Source organism: Syngnathoides biaculeatus, chromosome 21 (assembly GCF_019802595.1).
Source record: "Syngnathoides biaculeatus isolate LvHL_M chromosome 21, ASM1980259v1, whole genome shotgun sequence".
NCBI lineage: Eukaryota > Metazoa > Chordata > Actinopteri > Syngnathiformes > Syngnathidae > Syngnathoides > Syngnathoides biaculeatus.
The window spans coordinates 3,316,092-3,328,189 of NC_084660.1; the positions used below are offsets into that span (position 1 = coordinate 3,316,092).

The 12,098-nt window shown below is 49.7% G+C and overlaps 1 protein-coding gene across 9 annotated transcripts; it reads left to right on the top strand.

Moving 5' to 3' along the window:
* Nucleotide 1: 1 nt before the first annotated feature.
* On the top strand, nucleotides 2-10,253 carry afap1 (actin filament associated protein 1). Of its 9 annotated transcripts, XM_061808868.1 has the most exons (18): nucleotides 671-827; nucleotides 2,348-2,476; nucleotides 2,664-2,746; nucleotides 4,480-4,588; nucleotides 4,661-4,872; nucleotides 4,965-5,144; nucleotides 5,504-5,584; nucleotides 5,749-5,824; nucleotides 5,894-6,049; nucleotides 6,326-6,537; nucleotides 6,623-6,768; nucleotides 6,851-6,965; nucleotides 7,174-7,338; nucleotides 7,967-8,096; nucleotides 8,202-8,366; nucleotides 8,430-8,620; nucleotides 8,765-8,941; nucleotides 9,012-10,253. In XM_061808868.1, the coding sequence occupies exons 1-18, from the start codon at nucleotides 791-793 to the stop codon at nucleotides 9,036-9,038; spliced, it is 2,391 nt and encodes a 796-aa protein (XP_061664852.1). In that variant the 5' UTR covers nucleotides 671-790; the 3' UTR covers nucleotides 9,039-10,253. The 9 variants fall into 9 exon arrangements, with proteins under 9 accessions (XP_061664844.1, XP_061664843.1, XP_061664847.1 ...); XM_061808867.1 differs by lacking the exon at nucleotides 7,174-7,338 and having other exon boundaries at nucleotides 129-827; XM_061808866.1 differs by lacking the exon at nucleotides 7,174-7,338 and having other exon boundaries at nucleotides 128-827; nucleotides 5,749-6,049.
* Nucleotides 10,254-12,098: the final 1,845 nt, after the last annotated feature.

Sequence of the window (12,098 nt, forward strand, 5' to 3'; positions counted from 1 at the left end):
CCGCCCCTTTGATGCGGTGTATTGTTGCGTCACATCCGGCCCCGCCTCTGCATGTCACCGGTGCCCGAACAATAAGAGAAAATGGAAAAGGGGAGAAAGGAAAGAGGTGAGCTCCTTTTCCGCTCTTTTTCCACTCTTGTGCCATTTTTTGTGTCTTTATGTTGTTTTATTTGTGCAGTTGTTACTTTGGGAGCGTGTTGCTGGAGTGTGTGTGTGGGGGGGGGGGCGTATCACTCCCGATTTGTCCCGTCATTGAGTCAAATGAAAGTAAACTAGTTTAAGTGATCGTCAAGCTGTTTCATTCATTTTTTCCCCCTGACACTTATTAATCATTCGTTTTTATTGGTGTATTTGATGTGTTTTACAATATTTGGGTCTCTGGGTCCAAACGATGCCCCTTTGTATTTTTTTTCTCTCGCTCTTAAAAATTCATAGTATTAGAGGTGTCCAAAAAATGGACAACGAGGATTAACAGGACGAGAATCGGGTCGTGTCGAGAAGTCCCGAATTTTTTTCCAATGAAATCCTTCTCATCCCGAGCGTTGGTAGTTGAATTTACCCCGCTCGGAGCGCTCACGGATCGTGAACGCGTCACGGGTTGCGTGGCGAAAAACTCCGTGGGTCAGTGAACGCGTCGGGCGGAGGGCGGTGAGGGAAGAAGAAAAAGTGGCTGGGGGGGGGGGCATTTTTTTTTTTTTTTTTTTTTTTTAAAAAGCCTCTCGAAGCACGGCCAAAAGTCTCAGCGTGGACGTCGAGCCGTGTCCCGAGCTTTCGTTTGGCGGATTGGACGATGAGGAGCGAGCCTGTCCTTTTTACTTCCAGCGGCGGTGAGTTTGTGAGTGGCTTCGACTTGGATGCTTTTCTTCTTCTCTTTTCCCCCCTTCGCGTTGGGACGTGGTGATGGCGACATTACCCCCCCCCCCCCATCCACATTCTTGATTTAAGCACACGCCGATGAAAATCGACATCTGCACTCACCGAAGCTTTGTTGCACGCTTTCGATTTCTCTGTTGCCCAAAATGGATGACGACTTAAAACAGTCTTTTGTGTCAAGAAGAGTTTGACTTATATAGGTCACGGCCCCCCCCCCCCTTGCTCCTCCGCCCCCTCCCCCTAATAACGCAACCACCCACCTCCGTTCACTCCCACCCCCCTTTCTTCATGTACTTTCACACCTCCAGGGCAGCCAGAAGAGTGCCAGGAAAAATGTCAACATGCTCACAAGTCGTGGACCTCTTTCGGCCGCAATAAGCGATGCAACCCCCCCCCCCCCCAAAAAAAAAAAAAATGGCATTAAATATCTGCAGACGGTCAAAATTGCATTTTTTGGGGAGCCGTTTCACCCACGTGACGTCACGCAAACTTGAGTGTCCGTAAAGTAAAAAAAACAAACAGAATTTTAAAAGCATGATTATGTTTTCTCATAAATTAAGCCACTTTGATTCAATTCCCGAGTCCATTTTTTCTTCCCGAATCTATATTTCTGATCTTATTAGAACGAGTCGTGAAGAAATACCGAGTTAAATTGCAGACGGCTGAAAAAAAAAAAAAAGTCTCCTCAAGTACTCGCGCTCGGTTCGTTGGCATCTTGTGAACGTCGCCCGCGGGGGCCGGCGGCCGCCGTCTGAGCGCCCTCTCATTATCCTTTGGGGAGAAATACCACAGAAGCGTCTTCGCTCTCGCCGGGCAGACTTTGGGCCGATCCCGGCGCTTCGGCAGACAGATGGATGGGGAAAACGTGCGCCGGTCCGTCGGAGCACCTGTTTGGTAGCCATCGGCTCGGCCCTGTGATGGCTTTTCAACGCCCATCATGTTGTAATTACAGACCCGACGTGGCTCGTCTTTCGCCGCAAACTTAACGGCGCGCTGGCCGTCCTGGGATATCTTCGCGGGGCCCAGTAAAGCTCGGTTGGAAAAAAAATTGTCATTTCAAAAAAAAACCAAAAAGTTTGTACATATACCTCGGAAGCCTAAGAACAGGAGAGCAAAAGTTGACATTTATTGTTGGCGGTGGTACAGTGATGCCTCGGTTCTCGACCGCACTCCGTTCCAGAAAAGAGCTCGAGGAGTGATTTGTTCGAAAACCGAATCGTTGTTTCCCATTACAATGAATGGAAAAAGAAATAATGCGTTCCAATCCAAAAAAAAAAGAGGATTTTTAAAGAAATTTTGCGGCTTTTCCTGATAATAAACTGCATAGTATAAATACATGTATAGTTTAAATACTTTACTTAATAAAATAATTGAAGAAATATATATATATATATATTTTTTTTTTGCTTAAAATGTATGCGTGTGAAGTGCGAGTTCTCCCGTTAACGGTGCGATTGTTTGGCCGGTCCCGCAGCAATGGAGGAGCTGGTGCACGAGCTCCGGCTGTTCCTGGACCTGCTGGACCGGGAGTACCTCAGCGCCGGAATCCGAGAGAAAAAGACTCACCTGTCCAACATCCTCAACCGAGTCCTCTCGGAGAAAGGTAACCAACGTTGCGCTTTGCGGTGGACGCCCTATGACACCAACACCCACTCCCCCCTCACCCACCCCCAAAAAAAAAATGACACTTTGTCCTTCTGCAATTCCAGATGGGTTCACTTTATTCCTTTATTTATGTATCATTTTAATTTTATTTTTTTTTTTTTGGTGGGGGGGCGATTTTTCCACAGAGCCGTCATGTAAAGCAGAGATCCCCAGCGGACTCCCCGCACCCCCACAAATGCCGCTGCCCGAAATCCCTCACCCGTGGCTGGTACGACGCGACTTTTATTCTTTGTTTTTATTTTGAAAAAAAAAAAAAAACGAGATATTGCAGGAAAAAGTGGTAAATGTGACCCCCAACAATTTTTTACAAAGTTTACACTGATACACTGTACAAGAAAAAAAAAAAAAAGTCTGAGCAATCACGATAACACTTTTTTTTTATTTTGCAATCATTTCCAACTTTTTGAGCGCAGTCATAATTTTGTAGAGTAATGAAAATATTTGTAAAAATAACCAGATTGTCTCAAATCTTTTCTTCGATAAGACCACACTTGATGGAAAAATGTTGTAAAGTGGCCACTGAATTGCGAGGTCAATTTATTTATTATAAAGTTTTTATAAAGTCGTCGTCTGAGAATTTGTCAGCCGTTGTGCGCGGCTAGCTTAACTTGATGCCGCGCGGCTTCTCCGCCGACGCGCTTTCCGCCCCGCGTTCGGCGGACGTCTCGACCGACGCGCTTTGCGATTTTGCGGCCCGGCGAGGAGGAGGAGGAAAAAAAAAAAAAAAACGTCTGCCGCTCTTCGGGGGCCTCCTCGAGTCGCCGTTCGAGTTACGTCACACGCTAACGTTTTGCGTTTCCATTGCGCGCAAATGATTTCCATGTGTGTTGATGTTGGAGAGCGACACTCGGGGTCGGAGCCGCCCTCCGTTGCGTCACGCAAAGCGCTGAAATCCCAAAGCATGCATCATTTTAGTTGGATTTTTGTTTTGCTGCGTGTATGTAGGTCAGCAGCGTGTCTCGCGAGAACCGAGTTCGAGTCCCGCGAGGACGAGACCGGCCTCCCCTTGGAACTCGGCGCCGGGCCTCGCGTCTGTCGAAGGCCTGAGCCCGGGGGCCGTCGTGCAAACACGGCCGACATTGAGCTTTTCTCTTCAGACTGGAAGGTTTCAGCTTTGACCTTTTCCTTTACAACTTCAACTCGATTCCATTCATCCTTGCGAGGCGTAATTATACATCTCTCAAACCCAAAGTTGTCCTTGGCCTTTCCCTTGTTTTCATCTGTCGTGCAGTACCGTGTAATTATTGTCTTTTCCCCCCTCGCAAACATTCTTTGGACAGATCCTCGATCTCATATGCCTTTTTTTTTTTGTTTGTTTGTTTTTTGCATCAAATCAATCAGCACAGATGCTCGATTAGACGAGGTCAAGAAAGAACCCCCCCCCCCTCAAAAAAAAAAAAAAAAAGTCAGTTTGACCTAACAAAATGAAATCGGGTCGGGCCCCGTGGAAAAATGTCGAGGACCCGCACGGGGAAATTTCCCCAAATGGGAATTTGATGGCAGGACCGGTGGGGGGGGCGGCACAAGGTCAGGTCTCGGTCAGAACTCTTGGTACCGTGACAGTCCAGCACGTTTAAGTTGTCAAATCTTTCACATAATCGTTAAATAGTTGTGAATTGAGCAATTTCACCTTTTTTTACGGGGCAAGTCAGCATAAAAAAAAAACGTTTTGTAAATATGTAAAATGCCACAAGATGGTGCTAAAGTCCTGTCCACGTAGGAAAGTAGGACCATACTGTATTTGGTCCACAGAAGTACGCTGAAAAGGGCCCAGTCTAGCCTGGGTTGTTGCGGAGAGTTTTCCAGTGTTTTTGTCCAAACTATCTAATTGTGTATTTTTGAGATCTTGGTGATAGGTAGAAAATAGATTCCATTTTTATGGAGCCGCGTTGATGTCGTGTGCCCGTCGTTGCTGATTTTTATCTATTCCCCTCCGTGCAGGCTCCAAATAACGGCCCCCCTCCTCTACCCAGCTCGTCCCTCCCGGAAGGTTACTACGAAGAAGCGGTGCCTTTAAGCCCCGGCAAGGCGCCGGAATACATCACATCGAGTGAGCGGCGCGCGCCTCGCCAAAAGACGGTTTTGTAAACGTGCGTTTGTTTTTGACGGCTTCCGCCCGCAGACTACGACTCGGACGCCATGAGCAGCTCGTACGAGTCGTACGACGAGGAAGAAGAGGACGACAAGGGTCGCAAGACGCGCCACCAGTGGCCCTCCGAAGAAGCCTCCATGGATTTGGTGAAGGACGCTCGGATCTGCGCTTTCCTGCTGCGCAAAAAACGCTTCGGCCAGTGGTCCAAGCTTCTCTGCGTCATCAAAGAGAGCAAACTTCTGGTGAGGATTGCGTCGGCGGCGCTCTTCCGAAAAAGTCCAAAGAAACGGATATGGGGGAAATAAAAAAATAAGACGTGGACATTTTGGCGCAGTGTTACAAATCATCCAAAGACCAGACGCCGCAAATGGAGCTGAGCCTGCCGGGTTGCAGCGTCAGCCACGTCCCCAAAGACGGCAAGAAGAAACGCCACGAGCTGAAGATCGTCCACCAGGGGGCGGACGCGCTGGTGCTGGCCGTGCAGAGCAAAGAACAGGCGGACGAGTGGCTCAAGGTAAATGCCGTCTGTGCGAGATGCAAATCGGAAGGAAGGAAGGAACGCGTTCTTGTTTTGTCAGGATACACACACACACACACACAAAAAAAGAAAACCACTCCGTGCGCCGGTTCCGATTGTTGCGGATCTCCTCCGGAGTCCCCGATTTCCTTGAGAAGTTGTCCGGTTGCAAGCGGACCTTCGTGACCGCGGACGCTGTGGGTTCTGCGGAAATATTTCAGGATTCCTAATCCAGCCGTGTTTTACGGTCCGAACTTTTCCGCTGGCCGACTTCCAAACCTGGATTTTCCGCTCCTTTTAATGGCAATGACGGTCCTCGTGGCTAATGCCGCCTTACTGTATTTCATGTTTTCTAGGTCATGAGAGAGGTGTGCGGTAACGGGACTTATGAATTGGATCGCTCCGGGTCGCCAGTCCACAAGCCAGAACTGGAAAAGGTCCGACTCATTCCTTCCTAATAGTAATCATCCAATCAGCAGATGTTGAAATTCAAAGTTAAATACAATTGAACTGTATACGTTCATTGTTTGGGGTTTTTTTTTTTTTTTGCATATTTTGCACCTTTTCATATGTCTTTTTTTTTTTTTTTTTTTTCCCCCAGAAATCCTCGTCCGACAGGCCAAGCTCGGACGGCGAGGCCACGCCCGAGAACGGACACGCGGACAACAAGGACCACGGTACGATCTCCCGCGGCGAGCGTTCCGTGCCAATCCATCCGTGGGATCCTTTTGTCGGCGGCGTTCCAGGGAAAGGGAAGAAGAATTCCAAGTCAGAGCAGGGCAAGACCGGCACGGTCGGGAAAGGCGCCGGGAAGAAGATCACCAAAATCATCGGGCTGGGCAAGAAGAAGGCCTCCACGGAGGAGCAGACGTCGTCGGCGGAGGAAGACGTCCCCACCAGTGGTGAGCGCAGGACGCACTGCCAGATTTTGATTTGACGCCGCTCTGAAGTCAACCGTTCAGGGATCGGTACTTTACTTGAGTATTATCGTCATTTTTGATTTGTACTCCCTTATCTTTGAAACCACGAACGACGACAGTCACGCGAATCTCACCTCGGACGTTGCGCGTCACTCGGCAGCGTTGCGATTGCGAAAACGTTACGATGACCCAGCCCGTTGAAGGGTCCTGCGAAAAAAAGGGGCCGCGTTCCATTTGTGGCGTGTCTCCCGTTTTGAGGCTACCTGAACGTGCTGTCCAACAACCAGTGGCGAGAGCGCTGGTGCCGCCTGAAAGACAACCAGCTGCTGCTGCACAAAGACCGGGACGACCTGAAGAGCCACGTGGCTTCGCTGCCCCTCCGAGGCTGCGAGGTCAGCCCCGGCCTGGACCACAAGCACCCCTTCGCCTTCCGCTTGCTCCGCAACGGGCAGGAGGTGGCCGTACTGGAGGTACCGGGCGCTGTCGTCGGCATCCGGCGAGGTCCGCTCACGGCTCACGGGAGGACCTTCCACCCCCCCCCCCCCCCCCCTTCAGGCGTCCTCCTCCGAAGCCATGGGCCGCTGGATCGGGGTCTTACTGGCCGAGACGGGCTCCGCCGCGGACCTGGCCGACCTGCATTACGACTACATCGACGTGGAGACCACGGCCAACGTGATCCAGCTGGCCAAACAGTCGCTCTGGTGAGAGGACGACGGCGAAAGCGGCCCGTCCGACGGCCCATCCGGCGGAATTCTTCAGCCGCCCGTTGATCTTTTCTTCCAGTTTTAGCAGCAAGCGTGCGGTCTCCTCCAACCCGTACCTGGACAACCCGGGCGGCAGCTACGCCTGCCCCAGCGGGACGGCGTTGCACTACCACGACGTGCCCGTCGACGGAACGGTAGGGCTCACCTTTGGCCTTTTCCCGTAGGAAATCAGTCCGCCCTTTCCCGTTGCTCTTGCGGCTGTATCGAATTTCAAGCTCTCGTTCTTCAGATGCTCACGCGCTACTAACCTCTTCTGTCCCTGCGCATCTTTTCTTTTCTTTTCTTTTCTTTTCTTTTCTTTTTTTTCTTTTCTTTTCTTGCTCTCTCGGCGCTAACGTGCAGCACGCCGGTCCCGGCGCAGGCGGGAAGAAAGTGAGCCACGACGGCTGCTACGAAAACGTGCCCCCGGCCCAGCTGCCCGCCTCTTCCAATGCCTTTAAGACACCCGTTTGTAAAGTCTCTTCTAAGTTCCTCACGGCTGATACTAAAACCAAAGCTGCAGCTCAGGTGACTGACATTGCAAGACGCTTTGCTTTGCTTTGCTTTGCTTTGCTTTGCTTTGCTTTGCTTTGCTTCGCTTTGCTTTTCCTTTTCCTCCTCGCGTAAAGCAGTCCGGCCTTTGGAAAACACGTCGGAGATGCTTCAGGCTTTCGCGCCGCTCCACGCGTTTAGAATCCACCGGCAGACCTCAGGAAAGGAAGACCTTCGCGTGAAAGATTTTAAATATGTTTTTTGCGATTGCTGCGTGTCACGCCGCGTCCTGCTTTGAGGACACCAAAAACTCTCGTCTGTCTTTTTCCCAACACACGCGAGAAGTCGCTTGGTTGCCTTTTCCGTGCAATTGAGGTGGATTCTTCTTCTTCTATGCACAAGTGAGGTAGATGCTTCTTCTTCTGCGTGCGCTGAAAGTGAAGCCTTCTTGGCCAAACCCGAGCGCATTACTTTCGTTCAAAGAAGTTTTTCTTGTCCTTTTAAACTCATAGAGACTCAAAAACAACAACATTGTAGTCACATTGTGAAATATGCCGCAATGTTCACAGCACAGCGCCTGGACGGGATATTACGCATGCCGTGCTGACGGTTTTTGTTTGTTTTTTTTGTCCCTCCCCCCCCCCTCAAAAAAAAAAAAAATTAGTTTAAGGGAAAGAAGGGGAGCGCAAGCAATGGCCTTGCATCCAAACTGAAGGCGGATCCGAGAAGTCAGCAAAAGAAGGGCGGCGGCGCCGCAACGAACGGCACGGCCTCGCTGACGCGCAGTAACTCCAGTGAGTAAGACCGCATGAACCCGTTTCCGCTCCAATGTTAAGCATTCCGCCTCGATCCTGCGTCCCTTCCGACCCCCCCCACCCCACCCCGTGTTCGCCCCGCAGACGCCGAGCAATGTAAATACGGGAAGAACCGCGTGGAGGCCGACGCCAAGCGGCTGCAGGCCAAAGACGACGAGCTGACCAAGAGGAAGCTGGACATCAGGAACCATCTGGCCTCTCTGAAGAAGGAACGCAAGGACCTGCGCGACGCCATCGAGGCGTCCTCGGGTGAGACCGACGGGGGACGGCGGGGGTCGGGTTCGGCGCTCACCTTCGCCTCCGTCCCGACAGGCAAGCGCTCGCAGGCCTCCCTGTCGGAACGACTGAAGAAGGTGGAAGACGAGTGCAGACAGAAGGAAGAAGAGCGAGTCAACCTGGAGCTGGAGCTGACCGAGGTCAAAGGCAGCCTGAAGAAGGCGCTGAGCGGCGGGGTCACCCTGGGCCTCGCCATCCAACCCAAAGCCGCTCCGGCGGCCGTCCAGGTGGACATCGACAAGTGGCCTGCTCCAGTTCTTTCTTTCTCTTTCCCTCCTATCCTATCCAAGCAATCCGACTTCCTCTCACTCCACAATTGTGTACGGCAAACGGCGAGTTTCCCTCGTGACTTGTTGTTCTTGCCGTGCCAGTCACCGGCGACGTTACGACGGCGCCAGGAGTCTTCGCCGTTCTCCAGCTGCGACACCAGCGACGCCGAGACCTGCGCGGGCTCCCTGCCCGTCAACAGCGCCTCGCTGCTGCGCCGGCAGCAGCGAGGCGGCCCCAAGGCCTCGCCGGTGCGGGGGCACGTCCTCAGGAAGGCCAAGGTCGCCACCTTCCCCGTGATGTATCCTTGTTTCTTTGACAAGATGATGGAAAAATGTGTTTGTTTTCCAGGAATGGGAACAGAAGAGCGGAACATAAATCTCCTCCTTTCGCTCTGAGGCTCCATTCACGGCCCGCTTTGGATTTCGGGGCTTCCAGCCAATCTTTTCCACGTCACAAAACAAAGGCGCCTTCCCACCCCGGCGGAACGAGTTTGAGACGCCACGTCGGGACGTCCGTGCGGACGTCGGGATTTCTGGCCACGTGTGGAAGAGGCCCGGGTCGGATGGAGTGGGGGGGGGGAGAAAAAAAGAAATTGGCCTGCGGCGTGAACTTAGCCTTAGATTCTTTTCTCGAGCAGACATTGAAGATGTATTTATTTAAAAGTGTCTTTCCGCACACTCGTATGTACCGAACCAAAACCCCCAAAGACAAACGCTGGTGTTGAGACATTTTTGTACTGTTGCGCACGCTTTGTGTACATACTGCATCCGTGCAGATTGTGTTGTTATTTTTGCCTCTCTCTCCAAAGCCTCTCTCAACAGATTCAGTCGGAATTCAATATTTATTTGTAAATGTTTCCGGGGGAGGAAAAAAACAAAACACAAAAAAAAACAACAAAAAAACCCCCACAGTAGCTTCCCTCTATTTATGTTGATATATTTAAAGTATATATGTAGAAAACATGTTTTGTTTTGTTTTTTGTACACAATACGTTCTCACACTTGCAGGGAACGCATTTTGGGAACCTTTCTTGAACCTGTTAATACTCATCTTTTTTTTTTTTTGAATCACGCCGGTGGCTCCTAATCGCTCCCTACCAAATATTGCAACCGCTCTGAAAAGAAGAAAAAAAAAAAAAAGTCAAATAACTCGTCGCCCATTCCCAGTTCCGACAGTACATTTCGTTGTTATTGACTGACGCATTGACACTTTTGTTTAGTTTTTACATTTACATGACGAGGTGGGGGGGGGGGCATTTTCCATGAAATGTGGCAATATCGCTGGGAAAAATGCGCATCCTGTCCATCCTTTTTTTTTTTTTTTTTTTTTAATAATAGCGACTAACATTTGGTCGACGTGGCTTCCCTTCCGCCATTAAATGTGAACCTGCCGTATGTAGCGTTGTCGAACTCATCTGACAATTTGCGGGGGACGTTTTTGTTTGACGTATTTGTTTTTTTCGTTTGCACCTTATAAATGTTTGTCTTTATTTTCATTTTTGGACAGTCGCCACCTCGGCGACGGTAACGTGCTTTTTTGAGAGACCTTCTGTATTTACTGAATGATATCAATAAATACCTTCATACGTTGCCCCGTTGCATTGTAAAATCATTTTCAAAAATACGACGCGTCGAGCCGAATACATATGTACCGTTCAGGCATCAAATCACAACCACCGTTATATGTTGCGCAGTCTCAATTTAAATGGGAATTTCTGAAATAACCCTTAATGTGCTACCAAGATAGACCTCGGAAGTGTTGGCAGTGGGACTGAATCAGGGATCCGCCCTGAGCCCCTTCTTGTTTGGGGTAGGAATGGATAGGCTGACAGATGAGGTTAGACCAGATTCCCCTTGGACGTCAGATGCAGTGAAAGCAGAGGAACAATTAGAAAGATGGAGGCACGCGCTGGAAAGGAGAGGAATGAAGATGAGCCAAAGTAAAACAGAATATGTGTGCGTGAATGAGGGGGAAGAGATCGGAAGAGTGGATGACTTCAAATACTTGGGGTCAACCATACAGAGCAATGGAGAGTGCGGGGAGGAAGCGAAGAAACGGGTCATGGCGGCGTGGAAAGGTGTCTGGCGTTCTATGTGACAGAAGAGTATCCGCCAGGATGAAGGGCAACGTTTAGAATGATGGACGGAGCAGAAATGAAGATGTTGAGGTTCCCGATCAGAGCGAACACGTCGGTTAGGATTAGAAATGAGCTCCAAAGTTGGATGTTTTGGAGACAAAAGGGGAGGGAAAGGGAGCAGACTTGGATGGCTTGGACATGTTCAGAGGCCAGCGAGTCTGAGGATGGAGCTGCCAGGCACAAGAGCGAGAGAGGAAGACCAAAGACAAGGAGGATGGATGTGGTGAGGGAGGACATGAGGACGATGGAAGAAGACTGCGGCGACCCCTGATCGGGACAAGCCGAAAGGAAAACAAGTTTCTACTTCTGGCTCTATCTATCGACACGTTGGTTGATTGAAAGGCAACTCGAAGTAGTCGCCGCGACAATGTTCCGTATTGCTTTTCTTTTTTTTTTTTGAATCACGCCGGTGGCTCCTAATCGCTCCCTACCAAATATTGCAACCGCTCTGAAAAGAAGAAAAAAAAAAAAAAGTCAAATAACTCGTCGCCCATTCCCAGTTCCGACAGTACATTTCGTTGTTATTGACTGACGCATTGACACTTTTGTTTAGTTTTTACATTTACATGACGAGGTGGGGGGGGGGGCATTTTCCATGAAATGTGGCAATATCGCTGGGAAAAATGCGCATCCTGTCCATCCTTTTTTTTTTTTTTTTTTTTAATAATAGCGACTAACATTTGGTCGACGTGGCTTCCCTTCCGCCATTAAATGTGAACCTGCCGTATGTAGCGTTGTCGAACTCATCTGACAATTTGCGGGGGACGTTTTTGTTTGACGTATTTGTTTTTTTCGTTTGCACCTTATAAATGTTTGTCTTTATTTTCATTTTTGGACAGTCGCCACCTCGGCGACGGTAACGTGCTTTTTTGAGAGACCTTCTGTATTTACTGAATGATATCAATAAATACCTTCATACGTTGCCCCGTTGCATTGTAAAATCATTTTCAAAAATACGACGCGTCGAGCCGAATACATATGTACCGTTCAGGCATCAAATCACAACCACCGTTATATGTTGCGCAGTCTCAATTTAAATGGGAATTTCTGAAATAACCCTTAATGTGCTACCAAGATAGACCTCGGAAGTGTTGGCAGTGGGACTGAATCAGGGATCCGCCCTGAGCCCCTTCTTGTTTGGGGTAGGAATGGATAGGCTGACAGATGAGGTTAGACCAGATTCCCCTTGGACCACGACGGTCGCAGATGCAGTGAAAGCAGAGGAACAATTAGAAAGATGGAGGCACGCGCTGGAAAGGAGAGGAATGAAGATGAGCCAAAGTAAAACAGAATATGTG